Genomic DNA, 21,254 nt, shown 5'->3' on the forward strand with positions numbered 1-21,254 from the left:
CCAGGTCCTACCTTATGGGTGACTTCCACTTACTTTGGCAGTGTTTAAGTAAAAGCCAGACATAGTCACGTTGCAACAGAACTATCACCCAGGGGAGTGTGTGATTTTGTGGACTTAATCAATTTTCAGGGCTGTGCTGCCTATCAGTTCATTAGGTGCCAGTCCCATCACTGAGAATGCAGCCTATCCATTCATTAGAAGCCAGTGACATCACTGAGAATGCAGCCTATCCATTCATTAGGTGCCAGTCACATCACTGAGAATGCAGCCTATCCATTCACTAGGTGCCAGTCACATCACTGAGAATGCAGCCTATCCATTCATTAGGTGCCAGTCACATCACTGAGAATGCAGCCTATCCATTCATTAGAAGCCAGTGACATCACTGAGAATGTAGCCTATCCATTCACTAGGAGCCAGTGACATCACTGAGAATGTAGCCTATCCATTCACTAGGAGCCAGGGACATCACTGAGAATGCAGCCTCTCCATTCATTAGAAGCCAGAGACATCACTGAGAATGCAGCCTATCCATTCACTAGGAGCCAGTGACATCACTGAGAATGCAGCCTATCCATTCACTAGGAGCCAGTGACATCACTGAGAATGCAGCCTATCCATCTACTAGGAGCCAGTGACATCACTGAGAATGCAGCCTCTCTATTCACTAGGAATCAGTGACATCACTGAGAATGCAGCCTATCCATTCACTAGGTGCCAGTCACATCACTGAGAATGCAACCTATACATTCATTAGGTGCCAGTCACATCACTGAGAATGCAGCCTATCCATTCATTAGAAGCCAGTCACATCACTGAGAATGCAGCCTATCCATTCACTAGGAGCCAGTCACATCACTCAGAATGCAGCCTATCCATTCGCTAGGAGCCAGTGACATCACTGAGAATGCAGCCTATCCATCTACTAGGAGCCAGTGACATCACTGAGAATGCAGCCTCTCTATTCACTAGGAATCAGTGACATCACTGAGAATGCAGCCTATCCATTCACTAGGTGCCAGTCTCATCACTGAGAATGCAACCTATCCATTCATTAGGTGCCAGTCACATCACTGAGAATGCAGCCTATCCATTCATTAGAAGCCAGTGACATCACTGAGAATGCAGCCTAACTATTCACTAGGAGCCAGTGACATCACTGAGAATGTAGCCTATCCATTCACTAGGAGCCAGGGACATCACTGAGAATGCAGCCTCTCCATTCATTAGAAGCCAGAGACATCACTGAGAATGCAGCCTATCCATTCACTAGGAGCCAGTGACATCACTGAGAATGCAGCCTATCCATTCACTAGGAGCCAGTGACATCACTGAGAATGCAGCCTATCCATCTACTAGGAGCCAGTGACATCACTGAGAATGCAGCCTCTCTATTCACTAGGAATCAGTGACATCACTGAGAATGCAGCCTATCCTTTCACTAGGTGCCAGTCACATCACTGAGAATGCAACCTATCCATTCATTAGGTGCCAGTCACATCACTGAGAATGCAGCCTATCCATTCACTAAGGAGCCAGTGACATCACTGAGAATGCAGCCTATCCATTCACTAGGAGCCAGTGACATCACTGAGAATGCAGCCTATCCATTCACTAGGAACCAGTGACATCACTGAGAATGCAGCCTATCCATCTACTAGGAGCCAGTGACATCACTGAGAATGCAGCCTCTCTATTCACTAGGAATCAGTGACATCACTGAGAATGCAGCCTATCCATTCACTAGGTGCCAGTCTCATCACTGAGAATGCAACCTATCCATTCATTAGGTGCCAGTCAATTCACTGAGAATGCAGCCTATCCATTTATTAGGTGTCAGTCACATCACTGAGAGTGCAGCCTATCCATTCACTAGGTGCCAGTCCCATCACTGAGAGTGCAGCCTAACCATTCACTAGGAACCAGTGACATCACTGAGAATGCAGCCTATCCATTCATTAGAAGCCAGTGACATCACTGAGAATGCAGCCTATCCATTCACTAGGAGCCAATGACATCACTGAGAATGCAGCCTATCCATTCACTAGGAACCAGTGACATCACGGAGAATGCAGCCTATCCATTCACTAGGAACCAGTGACATCACTGAGAATGCAGCCTATTCAGTCACTAGGAGCCAGTGACATCACTGAGAATGCAGTCTATTCAGTCACTATTAGCCAGTGACATCACTGAGGCATGGTGTATGACATTTTCTTTTAATTTTATGTTTTAATCCTAATCCTGTGACCCTTGTTATACCATGTAATTTATCATGGAGCTCTCGCCTACAGTCTTAGGCCGCCTGCACTGTAGGTAGATGACAGAACATCCTGACCACAGTGCCTGCTAAAGGATTCTTTCCCGTTCCATAGAACCATATAACATGCAGCTATGTATGATATACAGTACACTTACAGCTGTCTGCATCCAGTACTGAGCTTTCTATACCCGGCCTTCCCTTTTTCCACCATCGCTGTGTATGGTTGTTGCTCGTGAAGCTGTGACATACACACTAACATGTTCCTTATACATAGGAGTGTTTGTGAGGCATGGTGGTAATTGCTGGTTCTTGTAGTGCTTATGTTGTAGCCTTTGAGTGATATCCTGGTAAAGGTCATCACTATGTGACCTATTAAAAGCACTCCGATTGCTTATAGCTGGGTCTTACTATTGTTACTAAGACTTCTGCATGTGATTTGCAATAGAGAGTGTTCTTTAGACTTCTGTTTACCCCGGCTGATGGCAGTGGGCCCGGGGATTCACAGTAAGATGCTCCCAAACCACCATTACATACATTTATATTAGATAAATGGTTTTGAGGCTGCTCCCATATAGGTTACACACAGCCAATCTCCCCACTGTGTACGAGTCTTTATTCCCTTCATACTTATTGGCTATTTATGTTTATCCACTAAAGATGGTGACTGTGCCTCCATCCCTGACCTCCTGTTGGCTTTCCTGGCGTGCGGCTCAGTGTGGTTGCTGGTTCCATGATAGCTGCTCAGTGTGTTTAATGATAACAGTCGTGCACCTGAAATGCTGTATCAGAATTGGGAATGCTGTGAGGCCACATGCCGTAGCGTTAGGAGGGCCACAGGCAGGTATTGTTCCATCATCACCACTGAGGACAGTGGTAACAGAGCCCAGAGGGGGCACCATCCTGTTTGGGGAAACCCCTTGAGACATCTAAGGGATTTAACTAAGGTCCCGATAGTTTGCTACAAAGGGAATTGCTGTGTGTATTAGTCTGATTTGCAATGATAGAGCGACCATGACGGCGTGATCACAGCACAGATGGAGAACGCTGATCTCGGATACATGTATACTTTCCTTTCTCTTTCTGTAAATGTTAGAGCAGTTCTCTTTGCTCACAGAGGGCCTGATTCAGAGACGGATGCAAATCTGGTCGCGATTGCGATTCCACACCTGGCGGACTTGCGTAATTTTCCTAATGGCGTAGGTGACGTCTTCTGTCCACCCCCGGCATCTCACAGCCTCTGCTTATGAACAAAAGCAGGAACATCGCTCGCACATGGAGCCTCTGAGCAAGCCTATGCTGTCAGACAGAGCGGCTCTCCTAAGACGCCGGGGCCTCTCCATCTGCAGAGGCTCAGAAAACCGTCCCGACACTCCTGCGTTACCTCCCCCAAACGCTGACTACCTGTCGCTCACTAAATCCTCTACGAACGCCGTCACTGACGAATCGCTGCGCTTGAGCAGTGGCAAAATATCACTCTTCTATGTCCAACATCGACAATGCATCCATCTTGGAATCAGGCTCATAATCATGCAGAAGTTGCCTGCTAGACATTGCCATATTCCATTAAATCACAACACTAAATGTCATGTTTTCTACTATAAAGAGCTCAGTGCTTTTCTCAGTTATAATATTCCCATACATAAATGTCTTTGGGGCTCGTTTAGCCTTGCACGTATGTACAATGCTGAACGTGGATTCCCAATTATCAGGAATCTGCGCGTCACAGAACCCGTCCTGCGTGATCGCACGTTCAGCCACTTCTAAGCCTCTGTCTGATTGACAGGCAGAGCCATTTAAGGGGCGGGGATGAGCGGCGTTCGGGGCGTGTCCGCCCAGTTTTCCAGAAGTGGCAAGGCCAGGGGCTTTGTCCACAGAATAGCAAAGCTGCCTGCCTGCGTGCTGTATTTCTTTTATTTTTAGCTATATTTGCCCAGCTATGTCACCTTTTAGTTAATTTTCTAGACTTGGAAAAGTGTGCTTGGAATATTGTCAGCGGCATGAGGGTCCGGCAGATCTCAGCGGCGTCCTGTATCTGTGGGCGGTGGACACGTTTGATGCTTAGGGCAGAATCTCTCTGCTTTTGTTGTGCTACTTCTGCAAATGCTTCCCCACCATTGTCTGCGATCTGTACAGCTGCACAGGTGCCCTCGCTGACGTCAGCCCTGATCTCTGACAGTAATGAAGGCGTAGTGTGATGGCGGTGAGACCTGTAAGGCAGCTTTTCTCAGGTCTCTTTACAGTGTTTAGTATAGTAAATGTACAGAGGTGTGTGTATGATTGTCGGTATGTATATAGGCTGCTTTAAGGTATACGACTATCTAGTACCCGAAACAGCCTGAATACCACAAGGCGCTGGAAACTGGTTGCAGTCGGGATGCCGACGCCCTAAATGCCGACCGTCGGCTTCCCGACTGTCTAATTACAGCAAGTGTCTAATGACAGGCGTCGAAATCCTGATGCATGCCATTAGCAACTAGGGTTCGGTTAGTGCACTTAGGCACCCCTCCCGGGAGGTTAGGGTTAGGCAGTGGGGGAGGGGGGGCTAGGTTTAGGCACCCCTAAGAGAGGGTTAGGGTTTGGGGGGGGGCTAAGAGCCTGATTCAGAGCCGGACACTCTGACCAGAGCGCTCGCTCTGAATCAGGACCCTCCTCCATGAAAATGGAGCAGCCTCCTGGCCGCTCGTATAGCTGTGGGTCACCACCCACAGCATATGCGAGTGGCCAAAAAGATGGTCGCGATGGTCTTGACCATCGCGACCATCGGACTTGCGAGGGAAACCCTACGGTCGGGTTTCCCAGCCACAAGCCCTGGAGTGATTTTGGCTCTATCGGAGCCAAAATCACTCCCACTGACATCACTAGTGATGTCAGTAGGGCCGGCTTCAGACGGTAGGCGTTCCCATGGGAATGCCTCCGTCTGGCAGGCACGCCCCCGGCACGCCCACCAAAGGGGGCGTGCTGTCAATCAACATCGACAGCACGTCCCCTTTGGTGCGAGACCCGGAGCGATGGAAAGCCCGTCTCTCCCCGGGTCTCGCGCATGCGCACGACGGAGCTCCCTCCGTCGTGCGCATGCGCAGTGGGGAACATCGACCTACTTGCGAGCGTACTGCTGCTTGCGAGTGGGTCTGAATGACCCCCTAAGTTAGTAAATAGAAACAATACTCACCTGTCGGGATCTTCACTGCTGGGCTTCCGCTGTCGGGATTTGAACCGCCAGCCATGCACTGGAAACATCCCTTTGAGACTGGTCCTGATTCAGAAATGGAAGCAATGGCGATTTTTTTTTTTTAACGCAGCTCGAGCGGTTGTTAGCCTATGCTTATAACCTACACTGCGATTGCCTTGCGATTCCGCACGCAGAGAGAACCCATTCCCAAAGTGGGTGAACAGTAGTCCGCATTTGGGGGGTGGTCAGAAAAACGCAGATATGTTCTATCGTTTAAGCGCTATTACATGTGCGTGCATAAATTAGCCAGTTACATACGCAGCATGAGAGCTCTCTGCGTGTCAGCGGAGCTTGCAGTGTTTGCAGATGGTCAGACCTTCCGCAAGGGCAAGATGGCTGCTCGATGTGCATCAATGTTACCGATATTTTCGCAGGTAAGCGACGTCGTGCGCAGATGAGAAGGCAGCGCTGAGCGTACTTATGCTTGTGGTAAGTTTGGAACTATTAGCATATTTTCTAAGCTGCGCTCCGAGTGAAATCACAGCTGTGATCGCATTAGCGTCCATCTCTGAAGCGGACCCTCTGGCCCATGGCGCCGTTCTAGCATCACACAGTTGCTGCAGATTGGTCGGCTGCACAGTCCTGCTGCGTATCCCTCATCACCCACATCCGAAAGGTGCTGTATCATACTGGGAGCTGGTGACTGTCCACATGGGCATGTTCGTAGAACCGTCGTGAGGTGACGTGTGCTGCGTGACGTTGACCATAAAGGGATGCACATGGCCAGTAGCAATTAATCCGTTTTCAGTTGGTACTAAGGGGCCTAATGTGTGATAAGACCACCTTCCCCGCGCCATTACATCACCACCACGAGGCAGGTTGGATCCATTGATTCATGTTTTCACCACGTTCTGACCCTACCATCTTCTGTGTCCTCATACATCTAGCCTCAATATGCCGCGCGGTGCGAGTAAACCGTCCAGTTTCGTGTGGCTTGCGACAAGCATTTTTTTATGTACCTTTTTCCCCCAAAATACGTCTGTCGCATTTGGACGTGGCAGTCAGGAGACTGTGCTGATTAATTTGATATGCGACACTTCTATATATCTGTGTGCGACTGAAGCACAACGAAACATGGCGTGGAAAAAAGCCACGGGCGCGGCATTGTAGCACTTTGTATACAGACTCGGGGCCTGATTCAGCAAGGAACGCAGTTGCTTATACCCATGCAAATTGGCCGATTGTTGCGTGCATCGCAGTGCGCGAACCAGTCGCTGCGCTCGGGACTGCGTTTGCAGAGGCTACGCAGACCCATGGCAGAGTGAATGACAGGAAGTGCCATTTGTGGGTGGTGACGGGTTGGTCGGGCGAACACAGGCGTGCCAGTGCGTTTCAACGCCGTTGCATGGGCGTGCATAAATTAGCCACTGCTATACCAGACGCAACCTGAGGCCTCATAGTGTGCGCTGAAGTTAGCAATTCCTGAGTGAGGTCTGACCGGCATTATCTGTGCGTATGGGTCCGATGTTACCGATTGTTAAGCTGTGTTGTCAAAGTATACGGATGTGTGTAAGAAGAAGTGGGCGAGTTTATGTCAGGCCGCGATCGCAATGCGAATGCAAACATTTACATGTCACCGCTGATATTAGCAACTGCATTGCGTGTGTATATGCAGAATAGCGATCCATGCTGAATCAGGTCCACAGTCAGATACAGATATAGTGTTCCCTCTAGCTCCGGCGGCAGGCAGGACGCCGGAGCTATAGAAGGCACTTCCGTGCAGGGGGCGTGACCATTGAAAAGGGGGCGTGGCTATAACACGCGTCACCTTTTTCATCACCTTGGGGGCATGCCCGGCACTTACGGACATGCCGGGCAGCCTCCAAGCGCTGCTGACAGGGAGAATAGATGCCGGGCGCATGCGCCCGGCGTCTATTCACCGGTGGTGACCGGGTCACCGCACATTTCTCACCGCACATTTCCCCACCCACGGGACACTGCGACCCACGGGTGAAGTTGGCATCCGCAGGCTGCGAGGGCAGGGCGCCTTTTGCCCTCCTTCTGGAGGGCAGGGCGCTTTTTGCCCTCCAGAGGGAGGGCAGGGCGCCGCGCCCTGCTAAAACAGCCTGGCGGCAACGCTACAGGTGTACAAGTGTCACATATCAAATTAATCAGTGTAGACTCCTGAAGAGGTTTGTTGAATCCAATTGCAACTAAGATGCACTTTAGGGCAAAAAAGACGCACAGTACCAGAGCTTTATGGGTAGCACAGACAGTGTAATGGTTAGCATTACTGCCTCACTGAACTGAGGTTGTAGGTTCGATTCCCACTATGGCTCTAACTGTGTGGAGTTTGTATATTCTCCCTGTGCTTACGTAGGTTTCCTCCAGGTACTCCTGTTTCCTCCCACACTCCAAAAATATACTGGTAGGTTAATTGGGCCCCAGCAAAAAAAAATAGTGTGTATGTGTGTGTGTAATAAGCTCCACTGGGGCAGGGACTGATGTGAATGAGCAAATATTCTCTGTAAAGCGCTGTGGAATATGTGTGCGCTATATACATAGCTGGTAATAAATAAATGAGGACACATCTGTACGTGTCGCAGCAGAAATCGAGATTTGTTAGACATGGAGATTTCAGCTCAGTGTTGGTGACCCTGTGCCCACTATAACCTAATTTACCAAAGGAAACTCACTTAAACAATGGGAGAACATACAAACTGTATGATTGAAAATTTCAATCATGACCTTGGTGCTTTGAGGCAGTAATGCTAACCACTGCGCCATCCGTGCTGTTAACTGTGGAACAGGCCTTAACCATTGTATTATTAAACATTTCTAGCAGCTGCTAACAGACCTGGGGGTATATGTAGACGGCTGCAGACTTCAAGCATCGGCGAGTCCCGCACAAGACTGCCCAATGTGTTAAAGTAGCAGTCATTTAAAAGGCTAAACTAGGTTGATTTTGACTTTTAAAATGAATACTACATGTCTCACTGATGCTTGAAGTCTGTAGGATAAATAAACCCCCTTGGTATGGTTTTGTTTTCTTAAATACTGTGAGTCAAAACCACCCTGACCTCACAATTGTGAATATCTGTGTCTCCACAGTTGGAGCAAATGGACTTGGAAGTTCGGGAGATTCCTGCTCAGAGCCGGGGAACGTACAGCAACCGGATGAGGAGCTACAAGCAGGAGATGAGCAAGATGGAGGCAGATTTTGTGAGTCCTGACATTATTATATTGTCCAGAAAAGCACAGATAAGTGCTGGGTGATATTTTAGTTGTGCGTCTCATTACTGTTACGCTGCAGTAATCCTCGCCCTTTTTCCGTCCTCAGAGTACAGAGACTGACTTGTGTTTTGAATTCATATTGGAAAAGTTTTCTTAACATTTTCGATCAAGTCAGTTATAAATGCGATCCATGAAGTTACTGCCGGGTAGATGCCAGATTTACCCAGATACTGTTCCCATTTATCCCATTGTCTCCTCCCCTTTGCCTAAGGCGCAACATAGCGCTCGGGCACTGCTTTCCTGGGTATGATGACTTTATTTGCTGTAATGTTTGTATGGCCTGTATCCTATGCTCTGCATTGTTGTGGGCAGTAAAGGGTATATTTACTAAGGCCCTCATTCAGAGCCGTACGCTCTGAGTAGAGCGCACGCTCTGAATGAGGGCCGCCCTCCATGAAAATGGAGCGTCCTCCTGGACGCTCGTATAGCTGTGGGTCACCACCCACAGGCTATACGAGCGTGCAGTTTGATGGCCGCGATGGTCTTGACCATCGCGACCATCGAAACTGCGAGCCGGAGCCTGCGGTTGAGGTTTTCAACCGCAAGCTCCGGAGTGATTTTGGCTCTATCAGAGCCAAAATCACTCCCACTGACATCACTAGTGATGTCAGTGGGCCGGCTTCTGACGGGAGGCGTTCCCGTGGGAACGCCCCCATCAGGGAGGCACGCCCCCGGCACGCCTACCAAAGGGGGCGTGCTGTCAATCAACATCGACAGCACGCCCCCTTTGATCAGACACAACGAGCGAAGGACTTTCCTTCGCTCGTCGCGTCTGGCGCATGCGCACGACGGAGCTCCCTCTGTCGTGCGCATGCTCAGTGCACACCATCGACCCACTTGCGAGCGGACAGCCGCTTGCGAGTGGGTCTGAATCAGGCCCTAAGGGTCTATTTTTTTTATTTTATTTTTTATCGATTTTGATCAATTAGAAATCGATCAACATCGATGTTGTGTTTCTGGGGCTAAATCACACATTTACTAACAAACAATTTTTGATTTTTATTAGTAAATGTGTGATTTAGCCCCAGAAACACCTCATCAATTTTGATCGATTGTCATAGCTTTTTCATCTTATCTAAATCTATTAAATTCGTCCTTTTAGTAAATCTGCCCCTAAGTCTTTTTGCACGTTATTTCTTGTTTTGTTTTCACACAATCTGTATATGTAAATGTAAGGCGCCGCGGACCCCTCATGGCGCCTATACATAAAGGGGAATAAAAATGATCTCAAGAGGGAAATGTTACCAGTGGAGTACCTCAGGGATCTGTACTTGGACCAGTGCTTAATAATATCTTTATTTGTGACATTGCAAATGGTATTGAAGGGAAACTATGCCTCTTTGCAGATGACACAAAGGTATGCAACAGGGTAGACACCCCAGGAGGGGTAAAACAAATGACTGATGATCTAGGTAGACTAGAGGAATGGTCAAGAACGTGGCAACTACAGTTTAATGGCAAAAAATGCAAAATCATGCACTTGGGTCTCAAAAATCCAAAGGCTAAATATAGTATTAATGGCACTATACTGGTAACTACTGAAGAGGAAAGGGATCTAGGAGTCATTATTTCAGGTGACCTAAAGGCAAGCAAACATTGTAACAAAGCAATGAGGAAGGCAAGTCAGATGCTTGGTGCATAGGGAGAGGAATCAGTAGCAGAAAGAAAGAAGTGATAATACCACTGTATAGGTCATTGGTACATCCTCATCTCCAATACTGTGTTCAGTTCTGGAGGCCATATCTCCAGAAGGATATAAATACATTAGAGACTGTACAAAGAAGGGCAACTAAAATGGTGCAAGGTCTACACCACAAAATGCACCAGATAAGACTAAAATAAATGTGTGTGTGTGTGTGTGTGTATATATATTTTTTTTATATATATATATATAATGCGTCCTGCACTCTCATCAAACACAAGACATCGTCGGGGTGCTTCCAGTAACCTGATAGGTCACTTAAATAACCATAAATTTCCACTGAAGGAAGGAGGCACTCTCCATTTGTGCGATTAGTCAATTTTTATTCATGATTGAACATCATACTTTGCTTAACAAATATGCCAGAAGCATGGTTTTTAAGATCCGGTCGACGTTTTAGTTCTAACATGAACCTTTATCAAGACCTCATGCAGTATCGATGAAAAAGATCAAGACAATGTAATGGTCACACATGACCAGGCATCCCGGAGATCAGCTGCCGCAATGTACATGTACATTGCGGCAGCTGATCCTCCAGGATGCCTGGTCATTAAGACTAGACGATTTGCACCATTGCTCCAGGTTTAAGGTCTTCCTCATTGGACTCTAATGTTTATCACATTGTAACATGGAAATTTGAGGAAAAATGACATCACAGAAAGGGTAGTGGACAAGCGGAATAGCCCCCATCAGAGGTGGTAGAGGCTAAGACAGTAGAGCAATTTAAACATGCATGGGATAGACATAAGGATATCCTTCAGAAGAAGTAAGGATCAATAAGGGTTGAGGTAACAATATGTTTCAAAATGGGGCAGACTAGATGGGCCAAGTGGTTCTTATCTGCCGTCACATTCTATGTTTCTATAATGTACGGTTACAGGGCTGTTTACGGCTTGTACCCACTCTGTGCAATGCCCTCCCATGCACAATAAGACTTTCCTCTACTTTCCAAAGCATAAAGTGCTCTCTGAAAATTCACCTTTGCAGGCAGCTTATCAAATCCCAGAACCACCCACATAAGCTGTCCTACAAAATTACATCCCTACTATAAGGCCCACATATAACTTTGATACACAGGTAAAGATTTTCTGTCCAACTAGCTGATTGGTTGGAATGAAAATCTGGTAACGTATGGGAGTAACTGATGATCAGCAATTTGCTCCTAAATGCCAGAAAACAGATGAAAATGGTGTCAGACAAGTTTGAATAAATTATTTAGATCAAACATTTAACAAACAACAGTTTTTATCCATTTTCCGGCGTTTGGGAGCAAATTGCAGATTGTCTTTTGCTGTCATACATTACCAGATTTTCATTCCAACCAATCAACTAGTTGGATGGTTGGACAGAAAATCTTTTAGGTGTGTACCCAGCTTAACATATGTTCTCCTTGCACACTCGCACATTCCCGTATCCCAAAGCCAATCTTGCTGTGTGACTGTATAATGAGCCTCTATAATCAGGCCGGTATGCGATATGTTGCAATTATCCTCATGTATCAGTGCCTATTGCAGTAAAGATTATAAGCCTGGAAGCAGGGGTCCTCTTACCTCTGTGTCTGTCTGTTAGTGCACAGTCTTGTTTTATTACTGTTCTATTACTCTCTTGTTCCCAATTATAACACACAATAGAATATGCTGGAGCTATGTAAGTAACTGTTAACAAATAATGAGATATCACCGCTCTTCTGCCTGCCCAGTGCCTGAGGAGCTAGATGTTCCTGGATCGTGGCCGACGGCAGAAGGGATGGAGCGATGTATCGGTCGGCCGTACACACTTAACCATATATTGTGCGATCACACAATATATCGCTCAGTGGCTACATCCAGGAGCAAGATGTCTTCTGATCGTCCTAGCAGAGTAGCAGACCAACCAGAAGATGGGATGAATGACCTGTGGGAGCATGTAATAGTCCATACACACTAGGTGATGTGCCCAATATGCCGTCTCGTTTCTGCCATATCAGACGACATATTGTCTTGTGTGGGCAATCGCATGCACATAAAGCAGCTTGACATGGGGCTTAAGTGGCTTATTTTACAGGGGACCACAGCAATCCCTCATATATAGGAGGGTATCCAATTAGCCGAAAAACGGGGATTTTTCTCCGATTATCCCCATGTTTTGCTGATGTTTTTTTTTTGTCTCCCTATCCTAATATTTTGCCCGAAAAACACACAGGATCCGTGAAACGTTCTATGTAAGACCTATGTGTTTTTGCCTTTGCGGCTGCAGCAATTTTTTTACTTTTTCCTGGTTTTTTTCATCAGGTCTCGAAATAAAAAACCCACGATAAGTGCCGGTGCCGGCTGGCACTTTGGGGCTAATTGGATAATGTAATATATAAATAGAATGGAATCCTCGTTCGGTCTCCTCACCAACCATCTACTACTTTTCTAGGAAATAATATCTAGCATGACTCCTTCCCTTATCTCCCACTAATCTCCTCAAAGTTCTTGTTTTATTGACCAAAATATTCCACTCCTGATTTTTTTAAACCCTTTCTAGTCAAATATTACAATATTTCCTTTCTCTTCCATGCTGGGCACACTACGGCCCAAATATAATAGCCTGTGAGTTGCTGACAGCCGCCAGATGTTAGAGATTTAGCCGCCAGGTTTAAAGCAGTAATTTTGTTTTACATTTTTTTTTTTAAAAGGTAAAACCAAGAATTTTTTTTTTTGGCCTTTTTAAAAATAAATAAATAATCTAGGTAACCATTGCTGCTACCTCCTGAGAGCAAGCGGATGATTGAGCCGGGCTGGCATGACTCTCTGGGGGAAACAAAAATTCTCTTATTTTCTGAGCACATTCGTCAGAACTTATCAGTACTGCAGTTATCTCAATGGATGTCTCATGTTGGTAGGCTGAGTTGATTTTGGTGACACTTTCTTGAGGAGAAGTTCTTCCAAACTTTGCTATTTGGGACTCTTCCGTGGTCTTCTTCATGGAAGAGGCACATGTTCATCCAAAGGCCCAGGTTCTCCAGCACAAGGCACAAAGCCCCAGCTCCTACTGTAGAAAGCCCAACTCGTCCAGCAGAAGTCCCTGAATGATTATCTGCTGTGATTTGGGAGGTCGATGCCAAGCTGTAGATCACAAACGGGTCATCTGTGACATCTCTTCTAGCTTGCTGTAATGCCTCAGGTTTCTTCACTGTCAAATCATGACGGTTCTTCTTAAAATGTTTGAACCAGTCTCTTGTCCTGGTCTGTCGTTTGTGAAATGTTGTCCTTCACTTCTTTTTTTGTTAGTCCGAATACTCATTTGGCCATAAATTTCACTAATGCTAGTTCCCTTTCTTCATCTTCTGGAATGACTTTCCAGCTGCCACCTCCGTGTCCTTTCAGATGAGAAAATAGCAAGTCCCTTTTTCAGTCCGTACTTTCTGGCAACACGTCTGATGCTCATCCCAGGATTTTTATTCACTTCCGCTCTCGCTCTTTGCTACTGGTCCTCAGAGTATGACTTCCCTATCCGGGTGTATGTTCGTGTCATTTTTTTATTGCAGCAGATCAACTTATTGCCTGAAATGAACCAAGTTTATCATGTAGGACCACTCGCGATACTGTCTGAAAATGACCCATGTCGCTGTATGATAATTAACGAAGTTTGTGAATGCTCGCAGTTTTTTTTTTTTCAAAAGGGCCGGGAAATGTTACAGACACACAATCAGGCTTTTGCAATAGCTACTTAATTGTCTCTGCATTTTCCCTCTGAGTGTATTCCCCGTAGGAAAGTGTAACTCCTGCTGTCCGTGGTGCTGGCTGTGGGGATCCCTTTTATTGTGTATGTCCAGCTCCTCTGCACATCCTCAGACAGGGATAGAACGCTGGTCATCGTCACAGAATGCAATAACCAGCATAGGTGCCGAGACCGGGACTGCCTAGGGAGTAGTTATATCTCTGACAGTATAAACTGTTATTGGCTGACAAACGATCGCACGCCAGCCTGAAGCTGCTAATGGGTAGTGGCATCAGGGTGGAGTAGTTTCTGCAAAGTTGTGTACCCGCCCTTACCCATATGTATGGGGCAAAAGATCTGCCCGGAAACTCGGCACGGCCCGCCGGTTGCGTCGTCGCGTCCTCTCTGAGCTTTGCTTTTGTGAGAGTGCCCAGTTACAGACCAGTTACTTCTCTTCACTCATAGGTGTAGATGAGATTACGATGTAGGAATCTGTGTCACCCTGTACTTACTTGCGCTCAGTTCCAGAGCTGGCGCAGTGCAAAAATAAGCAATATACGCCCTGAACACAGGCACTCTCTAATAGCCCCAGTTAGTACACAAAATAAACATTATAAGAGGAGAACATATTAAGTATACAGTCAAGATCCAGGTGACATTCCTGCCAGCACATCCCTCCCTGCCACTATATGGCTATACAGTCAGGGGCCATTCCTGCCAGCACATCCCTCCCTGCCGCTATATGGCTATACAGTCAGGGGCCATTCCTGACAGCACATCCCTCCCTGCTGCTATATGGCTATACAGTCAGGGGCCATTCCTACCAGCACATCCCTCCCTGCCGCTATATGGCTATACAGTCAGGGGCCATTCCTGACCGCACATCCCTCCCTGCTGCTATATGGCTATACAGTCAGGAGCCATTCCTGCCAGCACATCCCTCCCTGCCGCTATATGGCTATACAGTCAGGAGCCATTCCTGCCAGCACATCCCTCCCTGCCGCTATATGGCTGTACAGTCAGGGGCTATTCCTGCCAGCACATCCCTCCCTGCCGCTATATGGCTATACAGTCAGGGGCCATTCCTGCCAGCACATCCCTCCCTGCCGCTATATGGCTATACAGTCAGGGTCCATTCCTGCCAGTGAGTCAGATACCTCCCCAGGTGCCACTATGCACAGTCATGAGCCAGGCGCTATTAATGCCAGTGCGTCAGTTTACTCCCCACCTGCCAGTATACAGACAGTAGCCAGGCGTTATTCCTGTCAGTGCGTCAGGTTCCTCCCCAGCTGCCACTATACGGTCCGGAGCCAGGCGCCATTCCTGCCAGTGCGTCGGATTCCTCCCCAGCTGCCACTATACAGTCAGGAGCCAGGCACCATTCCTGCCAGTGCATCAGATTCATCCCCAGCTGCCACTATACAGTCAGGAGCCAGGCACCATTCCTGCCAGTGCATCAGATTCCTCCCCAGCTGCCACTATACAGTCAGGAGCCAGGCACCATTCCTGCCAGTGCATCAGATTCCTCCCCAGCTGCCACTATACAGTCAGGAGCCAGGCACCATTCCTGCCAGTGCATCAGATTCCTACCCAGCTGCCACTATACAGTCAGGAGCCAGGCACCATTCCTGCCAGTGCATCAGATTCCTCCCCAGCTGCCACTATACAGTCAGGAGCCAGGCACCATTGCTGCCAGTGCATCAGATTCCTCCCCAGCTGCCACTATACAGTCAGGAGCCAGGCACCATTCCTGCCAGTGCATCAGATTCCTCCCCAGCTGCCACTATATATGGTCTTGGTCAGGAGCCAGGCACCATTCCTGCCAGTGCATCAGATTCATCCCCAGCTGCCACTATACAGTCAGGAGCCAGGCACCATTCCTGCCAGTGCATCAGATTCATCCCCAGCTGCCACTATATATGGTCAGGAGCCAGGCACCATTCCTGCCAGTGCATCAGATTCCTCCCCAGCTGCCACTATACAGTCAGGAGCCAGGCACCATTCCTGCCAGTGCATCAGATTCCTACCCAGCTGCCACTATACAGTCAGGAGCCAGGCACCATTCCTGCCAGTGCATCAGATTCCTCCCCAGCTGCCACTATACAGTCAGGAGCCAGGCACCATTGCTGCCAGTGCATCAGATTCCTCCCCAGCTGCCACTATACAGTCAGGAGCCAGGCACCATTCCTGCCAGTGCATCAGATTCCTCCCCAGCTGCCACTATATATGGTCTTGGTCAGGAGCCAGACACCATTCCTGCCAGTGCGTCAGGTTCATCCCCAGCTACCACTATACAGTCAGGAGCCAGGCACCATTCCTGCCAGTGCGTCAGATTCCTCCCCAGCTGCCACTATATATGGTCAGGAGCCAGGCACCATTCCTGCCAGTGCATCAGATTCATCCCCAGCTGCCACTATACAGTCAGGAGCCAGGCACCATTCCTGCCAGTGCATCAGATTCCTCCCCAGCTGCCACTATATATGGTCAGGAGCCAGGCACCATTCCTGCAGTGCATCAGATTCCTCCCCAGCTGCCACTATATATGGTCAGGAGCCAGGCACCATTCCTGCCAGTGCATCAGATTCCTCCCCAGCTGCCACTATATATGGTCAGGAGCCAGGCACCATTCCTGCAGTGCATCAGATTCCTCCCCAGCTGCCACTATATATGGTCAGGAGCCAGGCACCATTCCTGCCAGTGCATCAGATTCATCCCCAGCTGCCACTATACAGTCAGGAGCCAGGCACCATTCCTGCCAGTGCATCAGATTCATCCCCAGCTGCCACTATATATGGTCAGGAGCCAGGCACCATTCCTGCCAGTGCATCAGATTCCTCCCCAGCTGCCACTATATATGGTCAGGAGCCAGGCACCATTCCTGCCAGTGCATCAGATTCATCCCCAGCTGCCACTATATACGGTCTGGAGCCAGGCACCATTCCTGCCAGTGCGTCAGATTCCACCCCACCTACCACCGTGCAGTCAGGATGTAGGCCCCATTCCTGCCAGTGCGTCCGATCCCTCCCCAGCTGCCACTAGCAGTAGTTTTCCTACAGACCGTCCTGCAGTACAGCTGTGTATGTATGTTTCCATTACACACAGATCGTGATTCCCAGCATCCAGTTGCCTGAATTGAGGAGAAAAATCATCGTTCTTGACTCCAAATGTTATAGTGGATAAACACTTTTCAGTCATCTATAACATTGTCATAAAACCAGGACTTCTCGTATTCAGCCTTGTTACCTCCTCTTTTGTGAAGGCTTTTGAATGAAAACGATGCTTCACGTACTGATCTCCTTTATACACAATAACAGTGCCGCGTGTACACCGTAACCGCGCCGCGTGTACACCGTAACCGCGCCGCGTGTACACCGTAACCGCGCCGCGTGTACACCGTAACCGCGCCACGTGTACAATGTAATCGCGCCATGTGTACACCGTAACCGTGCCATGTGTAGTGCTGTGTCAATATTAGGGGCCTGTTTATCATTAAATATTTGCGGCATAGTTCCTAAAAATGCACTTTGTCGGGGGATACCCTCAAATATTTAGAATCACCCCAGTGTATGAAGGAGCGGGCGCAGCAGATATCTCTGCTATCTGATACGGTCCCCCCATTTCTGACCGCAGCCCCCATAGGTATTGGGGATGCAATGCTGTAAGATTGACCATCTGAACCCTCCCCAGCAATGACTGCCACGCATGCGCAGGAGTCACGGCACAGGAGTGAAAAGACCGCTCATGCGGTCATTTCTCGCAGAGCACACCGCAGGGACACGCCCCTTTCCAAGCCCCGGGCCCTGCATGAGCTATTTAATACATCTGGGCGCTTTAATCACATCCTGCAATGCGATGTTGGGTGCTAATATCGTGCCCAGATCACACTGCAAATGTGATTTTTGATAAATGGGGGCCCTTAGTGATGCTCTTATCTGCAATATGTGGAAGAGATATATAAAGCTGGAAAGGCAGTACATGCATATCACCTGCAGGTGGCAGTGTTGTTGTGCTTTCCTATTTTCCATTTGCAATATTGTTATTTGACTATGACTAAATATTACTGTCTGATGAATTATAGATTTCTGGTGGGATTTGCATTTCTATATTGGCTGTAGACATGGTGTTGAATGTTTTATTAACCATCCCAATGCAACTGTCAGCCTATTAAAGAGATCCAGTGGGCCCTGCGTAGAAGAATGAGCCAGGATACATCCATTCCGTCAGATTGCTCTCACGGCTGTTTATTTCCTCTGCGTTTTCTATACTACTGACGGCTTTTATTTTACTCTAAATCTGCAGCGCATAAAAAAAAAAAAATTACCGGCAGATTAGAATGTGGTGTTCGGGAACATGAAATGTTCCATTGTTAAGAAATATTTATTTTTCATGAGAATTGTCTGTGAAGGTAATGAGTGGAATCTCCTTCTGTGCTCTGCACTGGGGTGATAACGGTGTAATCTGCCACCGGCGTGTGCGGCTCAGACCTCGCCATACACAAGATGGGCGTGAGGCGGAATTAGACGCGGGTTAGATGATTAAGGGGTTTTCCTTTCGGCAATTAAACCTGTGTATTAAAAATAAAAATCTCAGTATTCCCACAATCACGGTCTCATCTGAGAGTTACGCTCTCAACACAAATATTATCTTATCACAAACACGTCCGTGTGGTCAATCTCATTTTAATAACTTTTTAAACCTATAATCCCTTTTGTAAGACTAATAACATTCACAAATACACATTGACAGTACTGCAGATATCTGAGGTCGTACATAACTTGCTGTGTGGCGGACCATTAACTATTGTACTTTATCCGCTATTACTGCCTGCGGTGTCCAACATTGTGATCGCTGACAGCCCAATGTGCGTGGGAACGTGTGTATGTATATATACAGTCAGGTGCATAAATATTGGGACATTGACAGAATTTTCATATTTTGGCCTCTATTCACCACCACAATGGCTTTGAAATTAAACAAACAAGATGTGATTTAACTGCAGACTTTCAGATTTAATTTGAGGGCAATTACATCCAAATCAGGTGAACGGTGTAGGAATTACAACGGTTTCTATATGTGCCTCCCACTTTTTAAGGGGCCAAAAGTAATGGGACAAACTAAACAATCCCAAATCTAACTTTCACTTTTTAATACTTTGTTGCAAATCCTTTGCAGGCAATTACAGCCTGAAGTCTGGAACGCATAGACATCACCAGATGCTGGGTTTCATCCCTGGTGATGCTCTGCCAGGCGTCTACTGCAAATGTCTTCAGTTCCTGTTTGTTCTTGGGGCATTTTCCCTTCAGTTTTGTATTCATAAAGTGAAATGCATGCTCAATCGGATTCAGGTCAGGGGATTGACTTGGCCATTGCATAACATTCCACTTTTTAGCCTTAAAAAACTCTTTGGTTGCTTTTGCAGTATGCTTCGGGTCATTGTCCATCTGCACTGTGAAGCGCCGTCCAATGAGTTCTGAAGCATTTGACTGAATATGAGCATATAATATTGCCCGAAACACTTCAGAATTCATTCTGCTGCTTTTGTCAGCAGTCACATCATCGATAAATACAAGGGAACCAGTTCCATTGGCAGCCATACATGCCCACGCCATGACACTACCACCACCATGCTTCACTGATGAGGTGGTATGTTTTGGATCATGAGCAGTTCCTTTCCTTCTCCATACTCTTCTCTTCCCATCACTCTGGTACAAGTTGATCTTTGTCTCATCTGTCCATAGGATGTTGTTCCAGAACTGTAATGGCTTTTTTAAATGTTGTTTGGCAAACTCTAATCTGGTCTTCCTGTTTTTGAGGCTCACCAATGGTTTACATCTTGTGGTGAACCCTCTATATTCACTCTTGTGAAGTATTCTCTTGATTGTTGACTTGGACACATATACACCTATCTCCTGGAGAGTGTTCTTGATTTGGCCAACTGTTGTGAAGGGGTTTTTCTTCACCAGGGAAATAATTCTTCTGTCATCCACCACAGTTGTTTTCCGTGGTCTTCCGGGTCTTTTGGTGTTGCTGAGCTCTCCGATGCGTTCTTTCTTTTTAAGAATGTTCCAAACAGTTGATTTGGCCACACCTAATGTTTTTGCTATCTCTTATGGGTTTGTTTTGAGTTTTCAGCCTAATGATGGCTTGCTTCACTGATAGTGACAGCTCTTTGGATCTCATATTGAGAGTCGACAGCAACTGATTCCAAATGCAAATGTCACACCTAGAATCAACTCCAGACCTTTTACCTGCTTAATTGATAATGAAATAATGAGGGAATAGCCCACACCTGTCCATGAAATAGCTTTTGAGTTGATAGTCCCATTACTTTTGGCCTCTTAAAAAGTGGGAGGCACATATAGAAACCGTTGTAATTCCTACACCATTCACCTGATTTGGATGTAATTACCCTCAAATTAAATGTGAAAGTCTGCAGGTAAATCACATCTTGTTTGTTTAATTTTAAAGCCATTGTGGTGGTGAATAGAGGCCAAAATATGAAAATTCTGTCAATGTCCCAATATTTATGCACCTGACTGTGTGTGTACGTACATACATACATACATACATACATACATACATATTAGTAGTTAAAGCACTATCCATACCAGGAAGCACTGCCAATCCCTATAACTATAGCCAGAGGGAGCAGTTACATCTAGAAATCCACATTCCAAAAACCATGCAGCAAAGGTGTTTACCAGCATTTCGATATTTTATGTTGAGTGCCACTGATTGTGGATGCATATGTATGAGCAGGGGCGTAGCTATACTAGGTGCAGAGAGTGCGGCAACTACAAGACCCTGGCCAACTCTGGGGCCTGGCCCTTTCCCCGCGGAAAGTTACACTGCCGTCAATTAGTATGTAAGCTTTCAAGAGCAGGGCCCTCTACCCTCTTGTGCTTCTTTTTACTTCTACTTTCATCTACTCCTTACTTCCCACTAGAGCACCTAATGTTATAATCACTAATGCAGCAATGTGTATAAACCATGTCCTTGCCCTGCAATGTATTGTGCTGTAAGTCACTGGCTTCTTGTTCACTCATTTGTTTATGTACTTTGTAATAATAATCTAACGAGACCCAGCTTTACTAATCTCACCAGAGAGCTGCTGCAGGGCAACTAGGCCCAGAGCTGGTCTA

General features: G+C 47.1%; 1 protein-coding gene across 8 annotated transcripts in view; it reads left to right on the forward strand.

Annotated features, from left to right (window-relative positions):
* VTI1A (vesicle transport through interaction with t-SNAREs 1A) overlaps nt 1–21,254 on the forward strand; it is a 428,796-nt gene that overhangs the window by 6,403 nt on the left and 401,139 nt on the right. For all 8 annotated transcript variants that reach the window (XM_088464951.1, XM_088464942.1, XM_088464909.1 and 5 more), the window contains exon 3: nt 8,544–8,654. In XM_088464951.1, coding sequence (XP_088321077.1) covers nt 8,544–8,654 — 111 coding nt within the window. The remainder of the gene's footprint in view (nt 1–8,543; nt 8,655–21,254) is intronic.

Source organism: Taudactylus pleione, unplaced genomic scaffold (assembly GCF_031769625.1).
Source record: "Taudactylus pleione unplaced genomic scaffold, aTauple2 ptg000008l, whole genome shotgun sequence".
Classification (NCBI taxonomy): Eukaryota; Metazoa; Chordata; class Amphibia; order Anura; family Myobatrachidae; genus Taudactylus; species Taudactylus pleione.